At 43.9% G+C, this 23,120-nt stretch overlaps 1 protein-coding gene across 1 annotated transcript; it reads left to right on the forward strand.

Moving 5' to 3' along the window:
* Positions 1-15,188: 15,188 nt before the first annotated feature.
* On the forward strand, positions 15,189-15,826 carry LOC111375300 (early nodulin-55-2-like). The gene is made up of 2 exons (XM_022998101.1): positions 15,189-15,403; positions 15,514-15,826. Exons 1-2 carry the CDS (start codon positions 15,189-15,191, stop codon positions 15,824-15,826), a joined length of 528 nt encoding a protein of 175 aa, XP_022853869.1.
* The last annotated feature ends 7,294 nt before the right edge of the window (positions 15,827-23,120 follow it).

Raw genomic sequence — 23,120 nt, forward strand, 5'->3', positions numbered from 1 at the left:
TTCAAAATTAATTGAAGAAAAACCCTAAACCCTAAGCCTTATGACCTAAAATCTGCCTAGAAATGCTTGAAAATTAGACTGCGTCCCTGCCGTGGCCATGACGTGTCCCGAACTTGGCCTGCGCACCAAGTCCCAGAAATTGCCTAGAAATGCCTGAAAATCAGGATGCGTCTCTGTTGCGGCCAGGATGCGTCTCGAACTTGGGCAACACACCATGTCCACAAGCTGCCTAGAAATGCCTGGAAATCAGGCTGCATCCCCACCTGGCCAGGAGGCGTCCTGGACATAGCCTGTTCACCATCCCCAGAAACTAGCCACAATTTCCTGAAAATCAAGCTCTGTCCCTGCTGTGGCCCTAACGCATCCTTAACATGACCTGCACACGGTGACCTAGAAGCTAACGAGAAATGACTAAAAATCAGGTTGTGTCTAGGACAAGGCTTGCACACCATGCCCAAAAACTTCTCAAAAACGCTTGAAAATCAGGTTGTGACCCCGTCGTGGCCCGGATGCATCCCGGACTTGGCTTGCTCACCATATCCCAGAAACTGCCTAAAAATGCTTGAAAATCAGGCTGCGGCCCTGCCACATCCTGGACATGGCCTGCACACCGTGTCCTAGAAACTACCCACTAATGCCTGGAAATCAGGCTATATCCCTGCAGTAGCCCTGACCACATCTCGAACATTGCCTGCACACTGTGTCCAAGAAAATACGTAGAAATATGTGAAAATTAGGATGTGTCCATTTAGCATCCTGGACATGGCCTACACCGTGCCCCCCAAATTGCCTAGAAATGCCTGGAAACCAGACTACATCCTACCGTGGCCTAGATGAGGCCCGAACATGGACTGCATTTCGAGTCCCAAAAATTACCTACAACTGCTTGGAAATCAGGCTGCGTCCCTACGGCAACTAGGACGCATCCCAGATGTGGCTTTCACACCGTGCCCAAAAACTTTCCAGAAATGCCTGAAAATCAGGTTATGTCATTGTCGTGACCGAACGCGTCCCAGTCCCTGCACACCATGTCCCAGAAAACTGCCTAGAAATACCTAAAAATCCGGTTGCGTCCCTGACTTATCCTAGACATGACCTGCACACCGTATCCTAAAAACTACTTAGAAATGCCTGGAAATCAGGTTGCATCCCTACTGCGGCTCAGACGCGTCACGGACATTGCTTGCACACCGTGTTAAAATTGTGTCACTCAAAAATAGTTTCTTATTTTCAACCGTCATAATTTTCCTCTGTGTTCTTTCTGAAGCAAGAGAGTTTGTAGTGGGCTGTGAAAATAATTTATGGGTAGTTCCATCTTCTGTTGACGAGTTCAACAAATGGGCTAAGAAAACTCATTTTCAGACTGGAGATTCTTTAGTTCTGAAGTATAATTCCAAGACTCATTCAGTGCTGGAAGTGAACGAGGAAGACTACAAAATCTGCAACAATGCTAATCCAATAAAATCACACAATGATAGAGAAAATCAGGCAGCGTCCTTACCGTGGCCATGACACGTCTCGGACTTGGCCTGCACACCGAGTCCCAAAAATTGGATAGACATGCTTGAAAATCAGGCGGCATCCCTGCCACGGTCAGGATGCATCCCGAATTTGGCCAACACACCATACCCACAAATTGCCTACAAATGCCTGAAAATCAGGCTGCGTCCCTACCTGGGTAGGGGGCGTCCCGAACATGGCCGGTACATCATGCCCAAAAACTGCCCGAAATTGCCTAAAAATTAGGTTCCGTCCCTGCCCTGGCCAGGACGCATCCCGGACATGGCCTGCACATCGTGACCCAAAAACTAACAAGAAATGCCTAAAAATCATGCTGCGTCTAGGACATGGTCTGCACACCGTGCCCAAAATCTCCCTAAAAAATGCTTGAAAATCAGGTTGTATTCCTGCTAGGTCAGGATGCGTCCCGGACATGGCTTGTTCACCATACCTAGAAATTGCCCAAAATTACCTAAAGATCAGGCTCTGTCCCTACCATGGCTCAAACGCGTCTTGGACATGACCTGTACACCGTGACGCAAAAACTAATGAGAAATGCTTGAAAATCGGGCTACGTCTAGGACCTGGCCTGCACACCGTGCCCAAAAACTTCCCAAAAATGCCTAAAAATTAGGACCCATCCCTACCAGGCTAGGAGGCGTCCCGAACATGGACTGTATACCGTGCCCAGAAGCTGCCCAGGATTACCTGAAAATCAGGCTCTGTCCCTACCGTAGCCCGGACGTGTCAAGAACATGACCTGCACACCGTGACCTAGAAACTGACAAGAAATACCTAAAAATCAGGCTGCGTCTAGGACCTAGCCTGCACACTATGCCCAAAAACATCCCAGAAATGCCTGAAAATTAGGTTGCATCCTTGGTGTGGCCCGGACGCATCCTGGACATGGCCTGCACATAGTGTCCCGAAAACTGCCTAGAAATGCCTAAAAATCAGGATGCATCCCTACCGCGTCCTTGACATGGCCTGCACACCATGTCCCAAAAATTACCTCGTGTCCAAGAAACTGACTAGAAAAACGTGAAAATCAGATGTGTCCCTGCAGCATCCTAGACATGGCCAGTACATCGTGTCCTAAAAACTTCCTAAAAATGCCAGAAAATTAGGCCACATCCCTACTGTGGCTCGAACGCATCCCGAACATGGCCTGCACATCGTGTCCCAGAAACTGCCCAGAAATGCTTGAAAATCGGTTACGTCTTTGTCGCGTCTTGGACATGGCTTGCACACCGCGTTGCAAAAACTACCTAGAAATTTCTGAAAATCAAGCTGCATCCCTGCACCAGCCCTGACCCATCTCGGACACTACCTGCACATCGTGTCCAAGAAATTGTGTAGAAGTACGTGAAAATCAGGATGTATCCCTGTAGCAACCTAGACATGGCCTGCACATCGTGTCCCAAAAATTGCCTAGAAATGCTTGAAAACCAGGCTGCATCCCTATCGTGGCCCAGACGCATCCCGAACATTGCTTGCACACCGTGTTCCAGAAACTGCCAAAAAGTACTAGAAACTTAGGAAACGTCCCTATCGCATCCTGGAGATAACCTGCACATTGTGACCCAGAAACTGCAAGAAAATGCCTAAAAATCAGTCTCCTTCCTTGTCGTGGCCATGACACATCCCAGACATGGCCTGCACATCAAGTCCCAAAAATTGTCAAGAAATGCCAGAAAATCAGGCTGCGTCTCTATCGCAACCAGGACGCATCCCGAACATGACCTGCACACCGTACCTAGAAATTGCCTACAAATGCCTGAAAATCAGGCTGTACCCCCTATCGCGGTAAGGAGGCATCCTGGATGTGGTCTGTACACAGTGCCCAAAAACTTCCCAAAAATGACTGAAAATTAGGTCGCCTCCCTGCTGTGGCATGGACGCATCCCGGTCATGGCCTGCACACCGTGTCGTAGAAACTACCTAGAAATGCCTGAAAATGAAGCTCCATCCCTTACGCTCCTGGACACAGCCTTTACACTATGTCCTAGAAACTGCCTAAAAATGCTTGGAAATCAGGTTGCATACCTGTCGCGGGCCTGACGCGTCCAAGACAATGCCTGCACACCGTGCCCTAAAAAACTGTGTAGAAATACATGAAAATAAAGATACGTCCCTGTGGCATCCTGGACATGGCTTGCACACTGTGACCCAGAAATTGCCTATATATGAGTGAAAATCAGGCTATGTCCCTATCGCGATAGGACGCGTTCGGGACATGGGCTACACACAATGCCCAAAAGCTGCCCATAAATGCCTGAAAATCAAGCAGTGTCCCTACCTTGGCCATGTCGCTTCCCGAACATAGCCTACACATAGAGTCCTAGAAATTGCCTAGAAATGCCTAAAAATTAGGCTACATCCCTACCGCAGCCAGGACGCGTCCCAGACACGGCATGCACACTTTGCCCAAAAATTGCCATGAAATACCTGAAAATCAGGCTATGTCCTTGCCGCAGCCAAGATGCATCCCTGACATGTCCTACACATCATGCTTAAAAGTGCCTAAAAATCAGGCTACGTTCATGCCGTGTTCCGGACATGGCCCGTACACCGTGTCCCGTGAACTGCCTGGAAATCAGGCTACGGCAGGTGTATCCCTAACAGGGCCTACACACCGCTTCCCAAAAACTGCCTAGAAATACAAGAAAATCAGGCAGCGTCCCGACCATATCCTAGACATTGCCTGCACAACGTGCCCTAAAAACTGCCTAGACATGCTTAGAAATCAATTTGCATTCCTACCGTGATCAGGACGCGTTCCGGACATGGCCTATACACTGTGCCCAAAAACTGCCCTGAAATGCCTAAAAATTAGGCTCCATCCCCGCCATGGCTCAAACGCATCCAGGACATGGCCTGCACATCGTGACCCAGAAACTACCTTGAAATACTTGAATATAAGGCTGCGTCCAGGACATGGCCTGCACACGGTACCCAGAAACTATTGAAAAATGCCTAAAAATCGAGCTGCGTCCCTGTCGTGACCATGAATTATTCAGAATATGGCCTACACACTGTGTCCCAAAAACTGCCAAATATACTTGGGAATGTGCCTATGCCCCTGACATGGCCTGCAGACCGTGCTCCTTCATTTGGTTGAAAATCTGCTTGCGTCCCTAACGTGGTCGGGATGAGTCCTAAACATTGCCTGCATACCATGCCCACAAACTGCCTAAAAATAGTTGAAAATAAGGCTCCGTCCTTGTCGCAACCAGGATGTGTCCCATACATGGCCTGCACATCGTGCCCACAAACTGCCTAAAAATGCCTGAAAATCAGGTTACGTCCCTGCCGCAGCTAGGACGGGTCCCGGACATGGCATACACAGTGTGTTCCAGAAACTGCCTAGGAATGCCTGAAAATAAGCCAACGTCCTGGACATGTCCTGCACACCGTGTACCAGAAACCCTAAACCCTAAACCTCAAACCATAAGCCTAAAGCCCTAAGCCCTAAACCTAAACCTAAACCCTGAAACCCGAGCCCTAGACCGTGAACCCTGAACCTTGGACGCTGAACCCTGAACCCTAGACCCGGGACCCTGAACCCAAAACCCAAAACCCTAAACCCTAATCCTTTCTATTCTATTGTCTACAAAATTACTCAAATTTTATTTAAAAATCTTTTGGTTTTCGCTTAAAATGGCTACACTCAAAAATATTTTCTTATTTTCGATCGTCATGTTTTTACTATGTGTTCTTTCTGAAGTAAGAGAGTTCGTAGTAGGCAGTGAAAATAATTTATGGGCAGTTCCATCTTCTATTGACGAGTTCAACAAATGGGCTGAGAAAACTCATTTTTAGATTGGGGATTCTTTAGTTCTGAAGTATGATTCCAAGACTGATTCAGTGCTGGAAGTGACCAAGAAAGACTAAAAAATCTGCAACAACGCCAATCCAATAAAATAACACCATGATGGAGAAACTACAATTTCACTGGAAAAATTAGGTCCATTTTTCTTCATCAGTGGAGCTGAAGAACATTGCCAGAAGGGTTAAAAGCTAGAGGTTATGGTTCTATCTCATAAACATCGCTCCGGCCACAAATCTACAGCATCGACACCTTTTCTTCATCATCACCATCACCACTACCATGCACCTATGCTAGCCCTGACTAACGGCGGCACTGGTCTGAAGGCGGCGGAGGGGTTTATTTGTGGCACTACGACAACGGGAAGTTTGGTTTTGTTTTGTAGACTAGTTTTATTATTCATGGGTTGTAACATTGAACTACATTTTATTTTCATTATTCTTTGTCACGTATATATTTCCTACTTTTAATTCTAAATTAATTAAAAAAACCTAAAACCCTATGACCTAGAAATTGCCTGGAAATCAGGCTGCGTCCCTATCGTGGCCATGATATGTCCCAAAACTTGGCCTACACACCGAGTCCCAGAAACTGCCTAGAAATGCCTAAAAATTAGGTTGCATCTCTGTTGCGGCCAGGATGCATCCTGGACTTGGCCTGCACACCGTGCCCACAAACTACCTAGAAATGCCTGAAAATCAGGTTGCGTCCCTACCTGGCCAAGACGCGTCCCGGACATGGCCTGCACACCGTGTCCCAAAAACAGTCTAGATAGGATACCTCCCTACCACGCCCCAGACGCATCCAGGACATGGCTGGACATCGCTTCCCAGAAACTACCTCGAAATGCATGAAATACATGAAAATCATGCTGCGTCCCTACCGTATCCTAGACATTGCCTGCACATAGTGTGCCAAAAACTGCCTAGAGATGTCTAGAAATCAAGTTGCATTCCTGCCGCAATCAGGACGCGTCCCGATCATGGCCTGCACATCGTGCCCAAAAACTATCCTTAAATGCTTGAAAATCAGGCTCCATCACTGACGTTGCTTAAACGTGTACTAGACGTGGCATGTGCATCGTAACCTAAAAACTGCCTAGAAATGTCTAAATATCAAGCTGCATCCCTGTCTAGGATGATAGGATGTATCCTAGACATGGCCTGCACAAAGTGCCTAGAAACTGTCAAAAAATGCCTGAAAATCAGGCTGCATACCTGCCGTGGCCTTAACTTGTCTAGAATATGGCCTGCACATCGTGCCCCAGAAACTACCCAGAATGCTTGGAAATGTGCCTGTGCCCTTGACATAGCCTGTACACCATGCTTCCTTCGTTTGGTTGAAAATCTGCTTACATCCCTAACGTGGCTGGGAAGCATCCCGAACATTGCCTTCACACCATGCCCACAAATTTTCTAGAAATGCCTAGAAATCAGGCTATGTCCCTGTCATAGCCAGGACACATCTTGAACATGTCCTGCACACTGTGCCCAAAAGTGCCAAAAATCATTCTGCATCCCTATCATGTCCTGGACATGACCTGTACATCGTGTCCCAAAAACTGCCTAGAAATGCCTGGAAATCAAGTTGCGTCCCTGACGCAGTCCAGAAGCATCCCAGACATGGCCCCCACATCGCTTTCCAGAAACTACCTAAAAATACATGAAAATCAGGATGTGTCCCTATCGAATCCTAGACATTGCCTTCATACCGTGTCCTAGAAACTACCTACAAATGCCTAAAAATTAGGTTGGGTTCCTATTTCATTCAGGACGCGTCCCGGACATGGCCTGCACACCGTGCCCAAAAATTACCCTGAAATGCCTGAAAATTAGGCTCCATCCCTGTCATAGCTCGGACGTGTCCTGGACCTGGTCTATACACCGTGACCTAGAAATTGTCTAGAAATGCTTAAAAATTACGCTGCGTCCCTGCTGTGGTCAGGATGCGTCCTTGACATAGCCTATACACAGTGTCCAGAAACTATAAAAAAATGCCTGAAAATCAAGCTGTGTCCCTACCATGACCGTAACTTGTCCTGAATGTGGCCTACACACCATGTCCTAGAAACTGTCCAGAATGCTTGGGAACGTGCCTGCTCCCCTAACATGGCCTCCACACCGTGCTTTCTTTATTTGGTTGAAAATCTGCTTATGTCCCTAACATGGTCGGGAAGCATCCCGAACATGGCCTGCACACCTTGCCCAAAAATTGCCCTGAAATGCCTGAAAATTAGGCTCCATCCCTGTCGTAGCTCGGACGTGTCCTGGACCTGGCCTATACACCGTGACCTAGAAATTGTCTAGAAATGCCTAAAAATTAGGCTGCGTCCCTGCTGTGGTCAGGATGCATCCTTGACATAGCCTATACACAGTGTCCAGAAACTATTAAAAAAATGCCTGAAAATCAAGCTGCGTCCCTGCCATGACCATAACTTGTCCTGAATGTGGCCTGCACACCATGTCCTAGAAACTATCCAGAATGCTTGGGAACTTGCCTGCTCCCCTAACATGGTCTCCACACCGTGCTTTCTTTATTTGGTTGAAAATATGCTTATGTCCCTAACAGGTTGGGAAGCATCCCGAACATTGCCTGTACACCATGCCCACAAACTTCCTAGATACAACTTAAAATCCCGGACATGGCCTACACACTGTGCCCACAAACTGCCTAGAAATGCCTGACAATCAAGTTACGTCCCTATCGCAGCCAAGACGTGCAGGAACATGGCCTACACATCGTGTCCTAAAAATTACCTAGAAATGTGATGTGATCAAGGAAGCATAAGTACCAAAGTCAAGTCTAGAGTCGAGCCCGAGGAAAGATCCGTTGATAGTCGAGGGGCTGATGACGCGATCGAGGGCCAAGCACGTGAAAGAGGTGATGGGATTGGTTGTCAAAGTAATGATTGATGAAATAATGTTCGGGATGCAAAATGGAGCAAGTTTCATGTTGGGTACGAAGGCCAAAGAGTATTGGATCAACGTGTTTAAGGCTGAAGAAAATGAAGCTGGAGCATTAAACCATGTTGTCGCACAGGTCTAAAGTCTTGCAATCGCATACACCTAGCAGAAGTCCCAAAGTTGAAGACCAATTGCACTATGTGACCACATGCTCTAAAGCTATGCGGCCGCATAGGCCAAGTTCGAGGCGAATTTTTCCAAATTTTGCGTCTTTTTCCTTATTTTAATAGAATTTCATTATTAGTAGATTTTTAACATAATTGGGCTACTGTGAACGAATTTTGCATTATTCTTAGATATTTTTCCTAGTTTACTTAGGATAACTAGGATAGTATAAATACTTTATTCCTTATTGTAAAACATTACAACTCTGATATTATTGAATATTATTCACGAGGCATTAATTGCTTTGTCTTGTTCTTCGTTGAACAACTTGTGAACTTATCAAGATTAATCTTGTGGCAGTCAAATCAACTGGGTGAGATTCATTTAAATTGTGTAATCAAGAGGTCCGCATATTGTTGGCGATTCGGGTTGCTTGGTTCTCGTTTATTAGCTTTAATCCAAAACCTTGTCTTTGGCTTTCTTGGGTTTGATTCTCAATTTGTTATGGGTTTGGTAGTGATCGCGCTATGCGGGGTCACATCAGTTGGTATCAGAGCTTAGGCTCCAATTCAAGGTTATATCCCTTTTAAATTCTTATCGAGTCTTTGTTTCTAGTTTTTCTTCATTCTTCATGCTCTTCTGTCCAGTAAAATTCTTGAGTGCTTGATCCGAATTCTTTTTGTCTAAAACTTCAAAAGTTGTTTTTGGACAAAACAACTTCTATTTCTTATGTTGGTGTCATAGTTAAATTTCGAGTCCCAAAAAAAAAGAATTTGTACTGTTCATCATAAAGTAGCAGAAAAAGAAAAAAGGTAAAAAAAAGTCGAAAAAGTACCATTTACGGCTACTATTCAATTTTTTTGTAATTTATTTGCAAATTAGTCCCTTGTTTTCTTAAATTGTCTTTCTTAGTCCAAATCAATACAAGAACCACTTTCTTGAATTTCAAAACTTCCAAATTCGAGTCCTTCTTTGTTTTGTAATCTCACTCGCATCCGGTTTGGGTTTCATGAGACTAATTCCTTTGTTGAGTTCCAATTTGTTTTTTGAAGCATGTAGTGAAAGCAACGAGCGGTAAAAGGCAGAGTGGTAAGATTAATTTAAGGTGTGAGAGGTAGGAATATTGGTGTAGATGAGTTGGATGGTAATTTGGGAAATATTAAAATGACCATTCATTCTTTCAAAGGGAGGAGTGATCCGGAGGTGTACTTAGAGTGGGAGAAGAAGATTGAGTTGATATTCAACTGCCACAATTACTCGAGGGAGAAAAAGGTGAAAATTACGGTTCTTGAGTTCTCCGACTATGCAATAACTTGGTGGGATCAAGTGGTGACGATGAGGCGAAGGATTGGGGCACAACCTATAAATATTTGGGAGGAGTTGAAGATGTTAATGCGGAAATGGCTTGTACCTAAACACTATTACCCGAAGCTTCATCAACGGTTATAAAATCTATATCAAGACACTAGGAGTGTAGAGGATTACCATAAAGAGATGGAGATGCTTATGATTAGGGTGAACGTGGAAGAGGATAGGGAAGCCACTATGGCTCGATTTTTAAGGGGATTCAATAAGGACATCGCCAATGTAGTGGAACTATAACATTAAGTGGAGATTGAAGACATGCTACATGTGGCCATGAAGGTGGAAAAGTAATTGAAGTGAAAGGGGACAGTAAGGTATCAAGGTGGATCTTCGGTTTCTAATCCTTCTTAGAAGCCAAGGTGGGCAAATAATAAAGGAGATGGAGCTGATGCAAGAGTAAGACCGGAGGTACCGAGAGAAAAGTAAGAAGGAGCTAGCAAGACTACACCAAAGGTAGAATTCTAGCCATCAAGGAATCGAGACGTCAAGTATTTTCGTTGCTTGGGAGTTGGACACATTGCTTCTCAATGTCCAAATAAAAGAACTATGATTTTGCAAGACAGCGGGGAAGTGGAGACTGAGAGTAAAGGTTATTATGAAGACATGCTGGAGTTGGAGGACATTGACGAGGAAAACACCATGGAGTATGCAGTTGGGGAGTTGTTGGTCACAAGGCGAGCACTTAGCACTCAAATCAAGGCGGATGGCTTGGAGCAGCAGCGGGAAATTTATTCCACACACGGTGTCACCTCAACGGAAAGGTATGCAGTACAATAATTGATGGTGGAAGTTGTACAAATGTAGCTAGCACTAAGGTAGTGGAAAAATTGGGATTAACACTATTAAAACATCCTAGACCGTATAGGTTGCAAGAGGTTAAGGTGACAAAAAGGGTGTTGATTAATTTTTCCATTGGGAATTATCATGATGAGGTGTTATGTGATGTTGTACCTATGCGTGCGGGGCATATTTTGTTGGGGCAACCTTGGCAATATGATAGGAAAACAATGCATGATGGGTATAAAAATAAATATAGTTTTGTGAAAGAAGGAAAGTCATCACTCTTGCGCCATTAACACCAGGACAAGTTATGAGGACCAAATCAAATTGAAAAATGAGGAAGAAAAGAGCGTGAGAAAGTTAGAGAAAAAGAGAGAAAATAGTGGGGTGGCCGGTGAGGAAGAAAAAAGAGTGGGGCCACATGAGAGAAAAGAAAGAGAGTCTTTTGAGAGGAGAGAAAAGCCGAAAGTAAATTTCTTTGCAAAAGGGAGTGAATTGAAAAAGACGATAGTGGAGAGACAACCAATGATTCTTTTGGTATATAAGGAATCACTCCTCAATTTTGAGGAGTCTAACACATCCCTCCCTAGTTTAGTTACTTCTTTATTGCAGGAATTTGAGGATGTGTTTCCGGAATGTAGGAAAAGAGGCCTATAGCATACTTTAGCGAGAAACTAAGTGGGGCAGCTCTAGTTCAAGCCTTGGCCAAAGAGGTAATTTACTAGTTTGAGCTTTATTCTCTAGTTTGTTATTCACACTGGCCATAAATCATTGAAACATTTGCGAGGTCAAAGTAATTTGAACAAACAACATGCACGTTGGATGGAATTCATAGAGACTTTTCCATATGTCATTAGATATAAACAAGGCAAGGAAAACATAGTAGCCCATGCCTAGTCGCGAAGGTATGTGCTTCTTACTTCTTTAAGTGCGAAATTACTTGGTTTTGAGTAAGTTAAGGACATGTATGAAAACAATCTGGATTTTTCTAGCATCTACAATTCATGTAATAAGGGGGCTATTGACAAGTTATTTAACCATGAGGGGTATTTTTTTCGAGAAAATAAATTATGTGTTCCTAATTGCTCAATTCATGAATTGTTGGTTAGGGAGGCACATAGTGGGGGTTTAATGGGTCATTTTGGGATAGCAAAGACTTTAGACATGTTAAATGAACGCTTTTATTGGCCTAAAATGAAGATTAACGTAGAACGAAGTTGTAGTCATTGCATAACTTGTAAAAAGGCTAAATCAAAGGTTTTACCTCCATGGACATTATACAGCTTTACTGGTACCTAGCGAACCTTGGGTTGACATTTCAATGGATTTTGTGTTAGGTTTGCCTAGGACTAAAAAGGGGCGTGATTCAATTTTTGTTGTGGTGGATAGGTTTAGCAAAATGGCACACTTTATACCATGTCACAAAACCAATGATGCCACTAACATTGCGGACTTGTTTTTCAAATAAGTAGTGCGTTTGCATGGTGTTCCCAAAAGTATTGTGTTCGATAGGGATGTTGAGTTTCTTAGTCACCTTTGGCGGGTCTTGTGGAATAAGTTAGGCACGAAATTATTGTTTTCTACAACTTGTCACCCACAAATCGATGGTCAAACTGAAGTAGTGAATAGAACAATTACACAGCTATTGTGCACTGTGGTTAATAAAAATCTAAAGAATTGAGAAGAATGATTTCCTTTCATTGAGTTTGCATATAATAGGGCCACGCATTCTACTACATCGTTTTCACTATTTGAAATTGATTATGGTTTTAATCCTTTAACACCTATGGATTTAATACCTTTGGCTGTGAATGAACGAGGTAGCTTGGACGGGAAAAAGGAAGCCGAATTGGTAAAGACACTCCATAAAATGGTAAGGGAGCAAATAGAGAGGAAGAACAATCAACGCACAACACAAGGAAATAAAGGCCGAAAATATGTCACTTTCGAACTCGGAGATTGGGCTTGGGTGCATTTCAGGAAAGAGCGATTCCCAGAGCAAAGAAAATCAAAGTTATTGACCGTTCCAAGTGATTGAGAAGATCAACAACAACGCTTATAAGATAGATCTTCCCGGTGAGTATAATGTTCTCTGCAACCTTCAATGTTTTTTACTTATCTCTTTTCGATACAAGTGCAGATTCGAGGTTGAATCCTTTCAAAGAGGGAGGGGATGATGTGATCCAGGAAGCACAAGTACCAAAGTCAAGTCTAGAGTCGAGCTCGAGAAAAGATCAGTTGATAGTCGAGGGGCTGATGATGCGATTGAGGGCCAAGCATGTGAAAGAGGTGATGGGATTGCTCGTCAAAGCAAAGGTTGATGAAACAATGTTCGAGATGTAAAATGGAGCAAGTCTCGTGTTAGGGACGAAGGACGAAGAGTATTAGATCAACGTCCTTAAAGCTGAAGAAAATGAAGCTAGAGCATTCAACCATGCGGCCGCATAGGTCTAAAGTCCTGCGGTCGCATACACCCAACAGAAGTCCCAAAGTCGAAGACCAATTGCACTATACGACCGTATGCTCTAAAGCTATGCAGCTGTATAGGTCAAGTTTGAGGTGAATTTTTCCAACTTTCGCGTTTTTTCCTTATTTTAATAGAATTTCATTATTAGTATATTTTTACCATAATTAGGCTATTGCGGACGAATTTTGCATTATTCTTAGATATTTTTCCTAGTTTACTTAGATTCTCTAGAATAGTATAAATAATTTATTCCTTATTGTAAAACATTACAACTCTCATATTATTGAATATTATTCGTGAGGCATTAATTGCTTTCTCTTGTTCTTCGTTGAACAACTTGTGAACTTATCAAGTTAATCTTGTGGCGTTCAAATCAACCGTGTGAGATTCATTTAAATTGCTTAATCAAGAGGTCCAAATATTGTCGGCGATTCAAGTAGCTTGGTTCCAGTTTATTGGGTTTAATCCAAAACCTTGTCATTGGCTTTCTTGGGTTTGATTCTCATTTTGTTGTGGCTTTGGTAGTGATCGCGCTACGCGGGTTCACATCAAAATGCCTGAAAATAAGGCTGCGTCCTAGACATGTCCTGCACACCGTGTCCTAGAAACCCTAAACCCTAAACACTAAGCCCTAAACCGTAAGCCCTAAGCCCTAAACACTAAGCCCTAAGCCCTGGACCCTGAACTGTGAACCTTGGACCCTGAATCCTGAACCCTGGACCTTGAACCCTGAAATTGTTTGGAGGATTACATCGGATGGTAACTTTACCACCAAATCAACATGGCAGCTTGTCCGTTCAGTTCGCCAGCCTCAAGATTCGTATCGATTACTGTGGAGCCCAATTTTGCCTACCACTATTTCATTCTTCTGTTGGAGACTGTGGCAGGATCTCATTCCTATAGATGTGATTATTCAGAGGAGGATTGGGTGTGAATTGGCTTCTCGTTGTCAATGTTGTTCTGAGATTGAAACCATTAATCATATTTTCACGAGCAGCAGAATCTCCGACCAGGTATGGCAGCACTTTGGAGACATCTTTCTGATACCTATGACTTCAGGGAAGGGGGTCCGACAAAGGTTCCATAGATGGCGGTATTCTGGGCAACATGTTAGTTGTGGGCACATTCGTACTATCATTCCTCTACTGATATTTTGGTTTCTATGGACTGAGAGGAATGATGCAAAATATAGGGGTGTTCATGTGGTGGCCAGCCGTATTGTTTGGAGGGTCTACCGTATGATCTCTTTTCTTCATATGGGAGGACTGTTCCGAGTTGTGCATTGGCGAGGGGATGTGTCACTTGCACCCCTTTTTGGCATTTCTATAACCCATCCTATCCCACCACCGCCAATTATGGTTGTTTGGCGCACTCCACCAATAGGATCCTATAAGATCAACACTGATGGATGCGTCAAGGATGAAATTACGAGTGGTGGAGGCATCGTTAGGGACCACACAGGATACTGCATCAGGGCATTTTCAGCATCGTATGGCACATGTTTGATTTTGGAGACTGAGCTCAGAGCTATACTAGATGGGATTTTATTGGCCAAAGGACTTGGGATATCAGCTATTTGGATTGAGGTAGATTCAACGCTGGCCATTCACTGCATTACCAAAGGTGGAGGACCATGGACGATTCAGGGTATTCTAAGACAGATCAAAGACTTCATTTGCCTTGACAGAGACACAGTTTCTCACATCTATAGAGAAGGTAACCAGGTTGCAGATTCTCTTACTTTAGAGGGTTGGGATCACCAGCATTACCAAGAATATGGACCACTTGACCTACCTCGACAGATTAAGGCGTTGGTGCAAATCGACAGATATGGATTGCCCAACTTTAGAGGTTTGTAGTTTAGGCAATCATTATTTCATTTTTCGTGTACAAGGAAGTAGTACTTCCTCATTTACTTTGTTCATTTTTAATTTTTCATTTGTTGCACTGTTGCTTTTTGGAGGTCAGGTTTATGCCCCCTCCTTCCCTGTACTCTTGATTTTTATGAAATAAACATGGTTGGGGAACCCTTAACCCCCATCGACCTTCCTTGGTGGACCCTAAAAAGTCATTAAGGATGTGTGGATGTCTTTACTAAAAAAAACCCTAAACCATTATATTCTATTGTCTACAAAATTACTCAAATTTTATTTGAAAATTTGTTGATTTTTCGCTTAAAATGGCTTCACTCAAAATTATTTTCTTATTTTTGACCGTCGTGGTTTTGCTATGTATTCTTTCTGAAGCAAGAGAGTTCGTAGTAGGCAGTGAAAATAATTTACGGGCAGTTCCATCTTTTGCTGACGAGTTCAACAAATGGGCTGAGAAAACTCGTTTTCAAATTGGGGATTCTTTAGTTCTGAAGTATGATTCCAAGACTGATTCAGTGTGGAAGTGACCGAGGAAGACTAGAAAATCTGCAACGATGCCATTCCAATAAAATAACACCATGATGGAGAAACTACAATTTCATTGAAAAAATTAGGTCCATTTTTCTTCATCAGTGAAGCTGATGAACATTGCAAGAAGGGTCAAAAGCTAAAGGTTATGGTTCTGTTCGATAAACATTGCTCCGGCCACCAATCTACAGTGCAGGCACCTTCCCCTCATCATCAACATCACCACTACCATCCATCGGCGCCAGCCTCGACTAACGGTGGTACTGGTCTGAAGGCGGCGGAGGGGTTTATTTGTGGCACTGCGACGGTGGGAAGTTTGGTATTGTTGTGTAGCCTAGTTCTATTATTCATGTGTTGTAATATTGAGCTACATTTTATTTTCATTATTCTTTGTCATGTATATGCTTCCTGCTTTTAATTCTAAATTAATTAAAAAAACCCCAAAACCCTAAACCCTATGACCTAGAAATTACCTAGAAATGCTTGGAAATCAGGCTGCGTCCCTACCATTGTCCGGACATAGCCTGCACACCATGCCCATAAACTGCCTGAAAATCAGGCTGCGTCCCTACCCGGCCAGGACACGTCCTGGACATGGCCTGTACACTATGCTCAAAAACTACCTAGAAATACTTGAAAATCAGGCTCTGTCCCTGACCTGTCCCAGACATGACCTGCCTAGAAATGCCTAAAAATCAGGCTGCGTCCTTGCTGCGGTCGGGATGCGTCCCGAACATGGCCTGCACACTGTGCCCAAAAACTTCCCAAAAATGTCTAAAAATCAGGCTGCATCCCTACCGTGGCCAGGATGCATCCTGAACATGGACTGGACACAGTGCCCAGAAATTGTCCAAAAATGCCTGAAAATCAGGCTACATCCCTACCGTTTCCCGAACATAGCATGTACACCGTGTCCTAGAAACTGCCTACAAATGCCTGAAAATTAGGTTGCATCCCTGTCGCGTCCTGTACATGGCCTGCACACCATGTCCCAGAAACTGCCTAGAAATGCCTGGAAATCAGGCTGCTTCTTTTCGCGGCCTAGACGCATCCTGGACATGGCTTGCACACCTCTTCCCAGAAACTGCCTAGAATTACATGAAAATCAGGCTGCATCCCTACTGTATCCTGGACATTCACTGCACACCATATCCCAAAAATTGCCTAGAAATGCCTAAAAATCAGGCTGCGTCCTTGCCACAATTAGGATGCGTCCTGAACATGGCCTGCACACTACTTCACAGAAATCGCCTAGAAATACTTGAAAATCAAGTTGCATCCCTGCTGTATTCTGGACATTGCCTGCACACCATGCCCAAAAATTACCTAGAAATGCCTGGAAATCAGGTTGCATACCTACCGCAATCAGGACGCATCCCGAGCATGGCCTGCACGTCGTGCTCCAGAAACTGCCTAGAAATGCCTGGAAATCAAGTTGCGTACCTACCGCGATCAGGACGCGTCCTAGATATGGCCTGCACACCGTGCCCCAAAAACTGCCTAGAAATGCCTGGAAATCAGGTTGCATACCTACCGCAATCAGGACGCGTCCTGGACAAGGCCTACACATCATGCCCAAAAATAGCCCTAAAATGCTTGAAAACCAGGCTCCATCCATGCCGTGGCTCGAACACGTCCTTGCGTCCCTGACGTAGCCATGACTTGTCCCAAATATGTCCTGCACACCGTGTCCTAAAAACTGTCCAGAATGCTTGGGACGTACCTGCGCCCCAGATATCGCCTGCACATTGTGCTTCCTTCGTTTGGTTGAAAATCTGCTTACGTCCCTAACGTGGTCGGGAAGCGTCCCAAACATTGCCTGCACACCGTGCCCACTAACTGGCTAGAAATGCATGAAAATCAGGCTGCATCCTTGCTGCGGCCAGGATGAGTCCTGGACATGGCCTCAACACTGTGCCCACAAACTGTCAAGAAATGCCTGAAAATCAGGTTGCGTCCCTGCCGTAGCCAAGACACGTCCTGGACATGGCCTGCACACCGTGTCCCAGAAACTTTCTAGAAAAGCCTGAAAATAAGGCTGCGTCCTGGACATGTCCTGCACACCGTGTCCCAGAAATCCTAAACCCTAAACCCTAAGCCCTAAACCAACGCTGGACCCTGGACCTTGAACCCTGGACTCTGAACCCGAAACCTTGAACCCTAAACCCTAAACCATTCTATTGTCTACAAAATTACTCAAATTTTATTTGAAAATCTCTTGGTTTATCACTTAAAATGGCTTCACTCAAATATATTTTCTTATTTTTGACCGTCGTGTTTTGGCTGTGTGTTCTTTCTGAAGCAAGAGAGTTCGTAATAGACGGTGAAAATAATTTATAGGGAGTTCCATCTTCAATTGACGAGTTCAACAAATGGGCTGAGAAAACTCATTTTCAGATTGGGGATTGTTTAGTTCTGAAGTATGATGCCAAGGCTGATTCAGTGCTGGAAGTGACTGAGGAAGAGTACAAAATCTACAACAACGCCAATCTAATAAAATAACTCCATGATGGGGAAACTACAATTTCACTAGAACTAAACCCTAAACCCTAAGCCCTAAACCAACGCTAGACCCTGGACCTTGAACCCTAGACTCTGAACCCGAAACCTTGAACCCTAAACCCTAAACCATTCTATTCTATTGTCTACAAAATTACTCAAATTTTATTTGAAAATCGATCAATTTTTCGCTTAAAATAGCTTCACTCAAAAATATTTTCTTATTTTCGGACGTTGTGAGCGGAGGGGTTTGTTTGTGGCACTGGGTGGTAGGAAGTTTGGTTTGGTTGTGTATACTAGTTTTATTTTTTATGGGTTGTAGTGTTGAGCTACATTTTATTTTCATTATTCTTTGTCGTGGTTCGAAAGTGTCCCAGACATGACCTGCACATCGTGACCTAGAAACTTCTCAGTGACCATTTCTGTAAGTTTTTAAATTTCAGTGATCATTTCTGAAAGTTTTTAAACTTCAGTGACCGTTTGTACAAGTTTTTAAACTTCGATGACCATTTTTTAAAGCGCCACCTGAAACTTAAGTGATCGTTACCTTAAGTTTTAAACTTTAGTGACCATTTTGTAATTTTCGTACAAGTTTTAGTGACCATTTGTGAAATTAACCCGTTTGTAAATGTTTTATAATCTTTATCAAACAGAGACAATATATTTCCCAGATGACTTTTTTCTTTTTTTGTTTGTTTTTCCCCTTGTGCTATAATATAAACTTGTACATAGCATGTGCTAAATAAAAATTTGACAAAAGATTTTCCCAACTTTAACATATTTTCTGCATTAATTGGGAATGAAACAATAATACATTGTTGCTTCAAAAGTAAGCACGGTACTAAGTACCACTGTGATCGTGTCAATTGTAATTAATTTAGAAAGATCTTTTAATCCTCGTGTTTTGACTATTTTGAGAACACTTTCGTGAGAAGCTCGATATCCAATTTAATAATTAATTTTTGCGATTTTTATTGTTGATTAGTCACCGAATTCATAATAAAATTTCAATCAAATAAAGTGCCATATCAACAATCCTTCGAGGTTTAACGATCACGGAACACTATCGTAGTTTTAACTAACCGAGTTAGGATATATTTGGGATAATTTCTGCTTCGACTTTTACTTTTGATTCTTCTAAAAAGAGCTTTTTGAGAAAATCATATTGAATCTTTTTTTTTTTGGGAAGTTCTTGTAAGATGATCTTCTAACAAGAAGAAATATTTATTAAAAAATCATTCTATTTAAGCCCCTATTTGATTATCAACAAGAGCTATTTTTTAAATTATCATATCACTACAGTTATCAAATATTGATAAAATATCCCTTATAAAGACAGTGTTATTTAAAGACTATGCAAGACAATGCGATGCTTCACCAGAAATTGTAATATTGAAGACATTGATGTACGAGACATGAATAACTTGATATAAGAATTAAAATCAGTTTTATCTCACTGGATTTTCTTGACAATGTTTTAACGAAACATCATTTTATTACTCCAATTTATTTGTCTCTTTTTTAATTTGTTGGCATTTTTGTCCCATAGGATTTTTTTGTCAAACATGGTTTCAATGAGATGGTTATTGTACAAATAATCACCAAATAGGGAGTGTTGTAAAATAATGAGAAAATTATTTCTGATTATTTAGTACTATCATGATTCATATATAAGTCTTATTTAGTTTAAAAGATCTATTTTATTCCAATTATATCTTTTATTTTGGACCTTATAAATATAGGGTGTTAGTTCAGGCTGCTTCTAGGACATGGTCTGCACACCGTGCCCAAAAACTTCTCAGAAATGCCTAAAAATCAAGCTGTGTCCCGGCCGTAGCCTGGACGCGTCCCGGACAAGGCTTGCACATCGTATCCAAAAAATTACCTAGAAATATGTGAAAATCTTTGTGTGTCCCTAAAGCATCTTAAACATAGCCTGCACACCGTATCCCAGAAAACTATCTAGAAACTAGGCTGCATCCCTACCGCAGCCCAGACATGTCCCGGACGTTGCCTGAACACCGTGTTCCAGAAACTGCCTAAAAATACCTGAAAGTTTGGATGCGTCCGTGGCATCCTGGACATGGCCTGCACACCGTGTCCCAAAAATTGCCTAGAAATGCCTAGAAACCAGGCTGCATCCTTGCCACAGCCCAGATGCATCCCAAACATTGCTTGCACATCGTGTTCCAGAAACTACCTAAAAATACCTAAAATTTAGGATGCGTTCCTACCACATCTTGGACATGGCCAGCACACTGCATCCCAAAAACTGCCTGAGAGTTTGGATGCGTCCGTGGCATCCTGGACATGGCCTGCACACCGTGTCCCAAAAATTGCCTAGAAATGCCTAGAAACCAGGCTGCATCCTTGCCACAGCCCAGATGCATCCCAAACATTGCTTGCACATCGTGTTCCAGAAACTGCCTAAAAATACCTGAAAGTTTGGATGCGTCCGTGGCATCCTGGACATGGCCTGCACACCGTGTCCCAAAAATTGCCTAGAAATGCCTAGAAACCAGGCTGCATCCTTGCCACAGCCCAGATGCATCCCAAACATTGCTTGCACATCGTGTTCCAGAAACTACCTAAAAATACCTAAAATTTAGGATGCGTTCCTACCACATCTTGGACATGGCCAGCACACTGCATCCCAAAAACTGCCTAGAATTGCCAAAAAATTAGGCTCCATCCCTACCGTGGCCATGAGACGTCCCGAACATGGCCTGCACTCCGAGTCCTAGAAATTGCCAAGAAATGCCTAAAAATCAAGCTGTACCCCAACCGAGGCCAGGATGCATCCCGGACATGGCCTGCACACCGTGCCCACAAACTGCCTACAAATACCTGAAAATCAGGATGCGTCCCCACTGCGGCTAGGAAGCGCCTCGGATGTGGCCTACACATCGTGCCTAAAAAATTCCCAGAAATGCCTAGAGATTAGGCTGCATCCCTGCAGCAGCCCCGACGCGTCCCGAAAATTGCCTGCTCACCGTGTCGAAGAAATTGCCTAGAAATACATGAAAATCAGGATGTGTCCCTGCAGTATCCTGGACATGGCCTACACATCGTGCCCCAGAAACTGCCTAGAAATGCCTGGAAACCAAACTGCATCCCTGCCGTGGCCCAGACGCATCCTGAACATTGCCTGCACACTGTGTTCCAGAAATAGCCAAAAAATACCTCAAAGTCAGGATGCGTCCCTACTGCATCCTGGACATGCCTTGCTTGCCGTGTCCCAGAAACTGCCCAGAATTGCTTGAAAATCAGGCTCCATCCCTACTGTGGCCATGACGCGTCCCTGACATGGCCTGGACATCGAGTCCCAGAAAATGCCAAGAAATGCTTGAAAATCGGGCTGCTCCCTACCACGGTAAGAACACGTCTTGGATATGGCCGGCACACCATGCTCACAAACTGCATACAAATGCCTGAAAATCAGGCGACGTTCCTACCGCGATCAGGACATGTCCCATACATGGCCTGCACACCGTGCCTAAAAACTTCCTAAAAATCCCTGAAAATCAGGCTGCGTCCCTGCCATCGCCCAAAGGCGTCCCATTCATGGCCTACACACCGTGTCCCAGAAACTGCCAAGAGATGCCTGAAAATCAAGCTGTGTCCCTGATGCGTCGTGGACATGGCTTGCACACTGTGTCCCAGAAACTACCTAAAAATACCTTGAAATTAGGTTGCATCCCTTCTGCGACCTAGACGCGTCCCGGACATTGCCTGCACACCATGCACCAGATGAAAATCGGGCTCTGTCCTTGACATGACCTACACACCGTGACCCAAAAACTGATGAGAAATACCTGAAAATTAGGTTGCTTCTAGGACATGGCCAACACACCGGGCCTGAAAACATCCCAGAAATGCCTGAAAGTCAGGCTGCATCCTTGTCGTAGCCATGTATTGTCCCGAATTTCGCCCACACACTGTGTCCCAAAAACTGCCCAAAATGCCTAGGAACGTGCCTGCACCCCTGACATGGCCTACACACCGTACTTCCTTCATTTGGTTGAAAATCGGCTTGTTTCCCTAACGTGGGCGGAACGCGTCCCGAACATTGCCTGTACACCGTGCCCACAAACTACCTAGAAATGCTTGAAAATCAGGCTACATCCCTATCGTGCCCAGGACGCATCACGGACATGGCCTACACACCGTGCCCCAAAAACTACCTTGAAATGCCTGGAAATCAGGCAGCATCCCTGTTGTGGTCAGGACGCACCCTGGACAAAGCCTGCACACCGTAGCTAGAAACCACCCAGAAATGCCTGAAAATCAACCTTCGTCCCTGCCATGGTCCAAACACGTCCCGGACAAGGCCTGTACACCGTGTCCCAAAAACTGCCCAGAAATGCCTAAAACTATTGCTGCATCCTGTACATGGCCTACACACCGTGCCCACAAACTGCCTAGAAATGCCTGAAAATCAGGTTGCATCTCTGCTGTGGCCAGGACGTGCCCCGAATATGGCCTGCACGCCGTGCCCCCGCAATTGCCTAGAAATACCTGAAATTCGACTGTGTCCCTGCCGCTTCCTCGACATAGCCTACACACCGTGTCCCAAAAACTGCCTAGAAATGACTTGAAATTAGGCTATATCCCTGTCACGGCCAAGACGCATCCCCAACATGGCCTGCACAGCGTGCCTAGAAACTGCCTACCTGCCATGGCCCGGATGCTTTCCAAACATGGCCTGCACACTGTGTCCCAAAAATTGCCTAGAAATGCCTGAAAGTTGGGCTACACCCTAGAAATGTCTTGTACACCATGCCCACAAACGGCCTAGAAATGCCTGAAAATCAGGCTGCATCCCTGTCGTGGCCAGAATACGTTACGGACATGGCCCAAATAATTTTAATTAAGGTGTGGGGGACGTAGAACCCCAAATAATTCTAGACACCTTAGTGGCACTAAGACATGAATATTGAATTACTAAAGTATACTTCAGATTTTTAGTCTCATTTGAGACCCATTTGAGACATAAGAAACATTCGATTTGGAAAATGATACTAAATAAAAGTTGTATCTCTTTGAGTTAGCTTTCCAACACACTTTGAACTATCTCAATCGGATATCGGGAGAAGAAGTTATGATAGAAACACTAAAGGCTGTGCAGTGTCAACTGGACTACAACCGGCCGACTGAAACTGCCAGAAATGAAAATTCTCGTTTTTCTCTAGAATTTAAATATTTATTTTCAT

This window comes from Olea europaea, unplaced genomic scaffold (genome assembly GCF_002742605.1).
Source record: "Olea europaea var. sylvestris unplaced genomic scaffold, O_europaea_v1 scaffold1356, whole genome shotgun sequence".
NCBI classification, from domain to species: Eukaryota; Viridiplantae; Streptophyta; class Magnoliopsida; order Lamiales; family Oleaceae; genus Olea; species Olea europaea.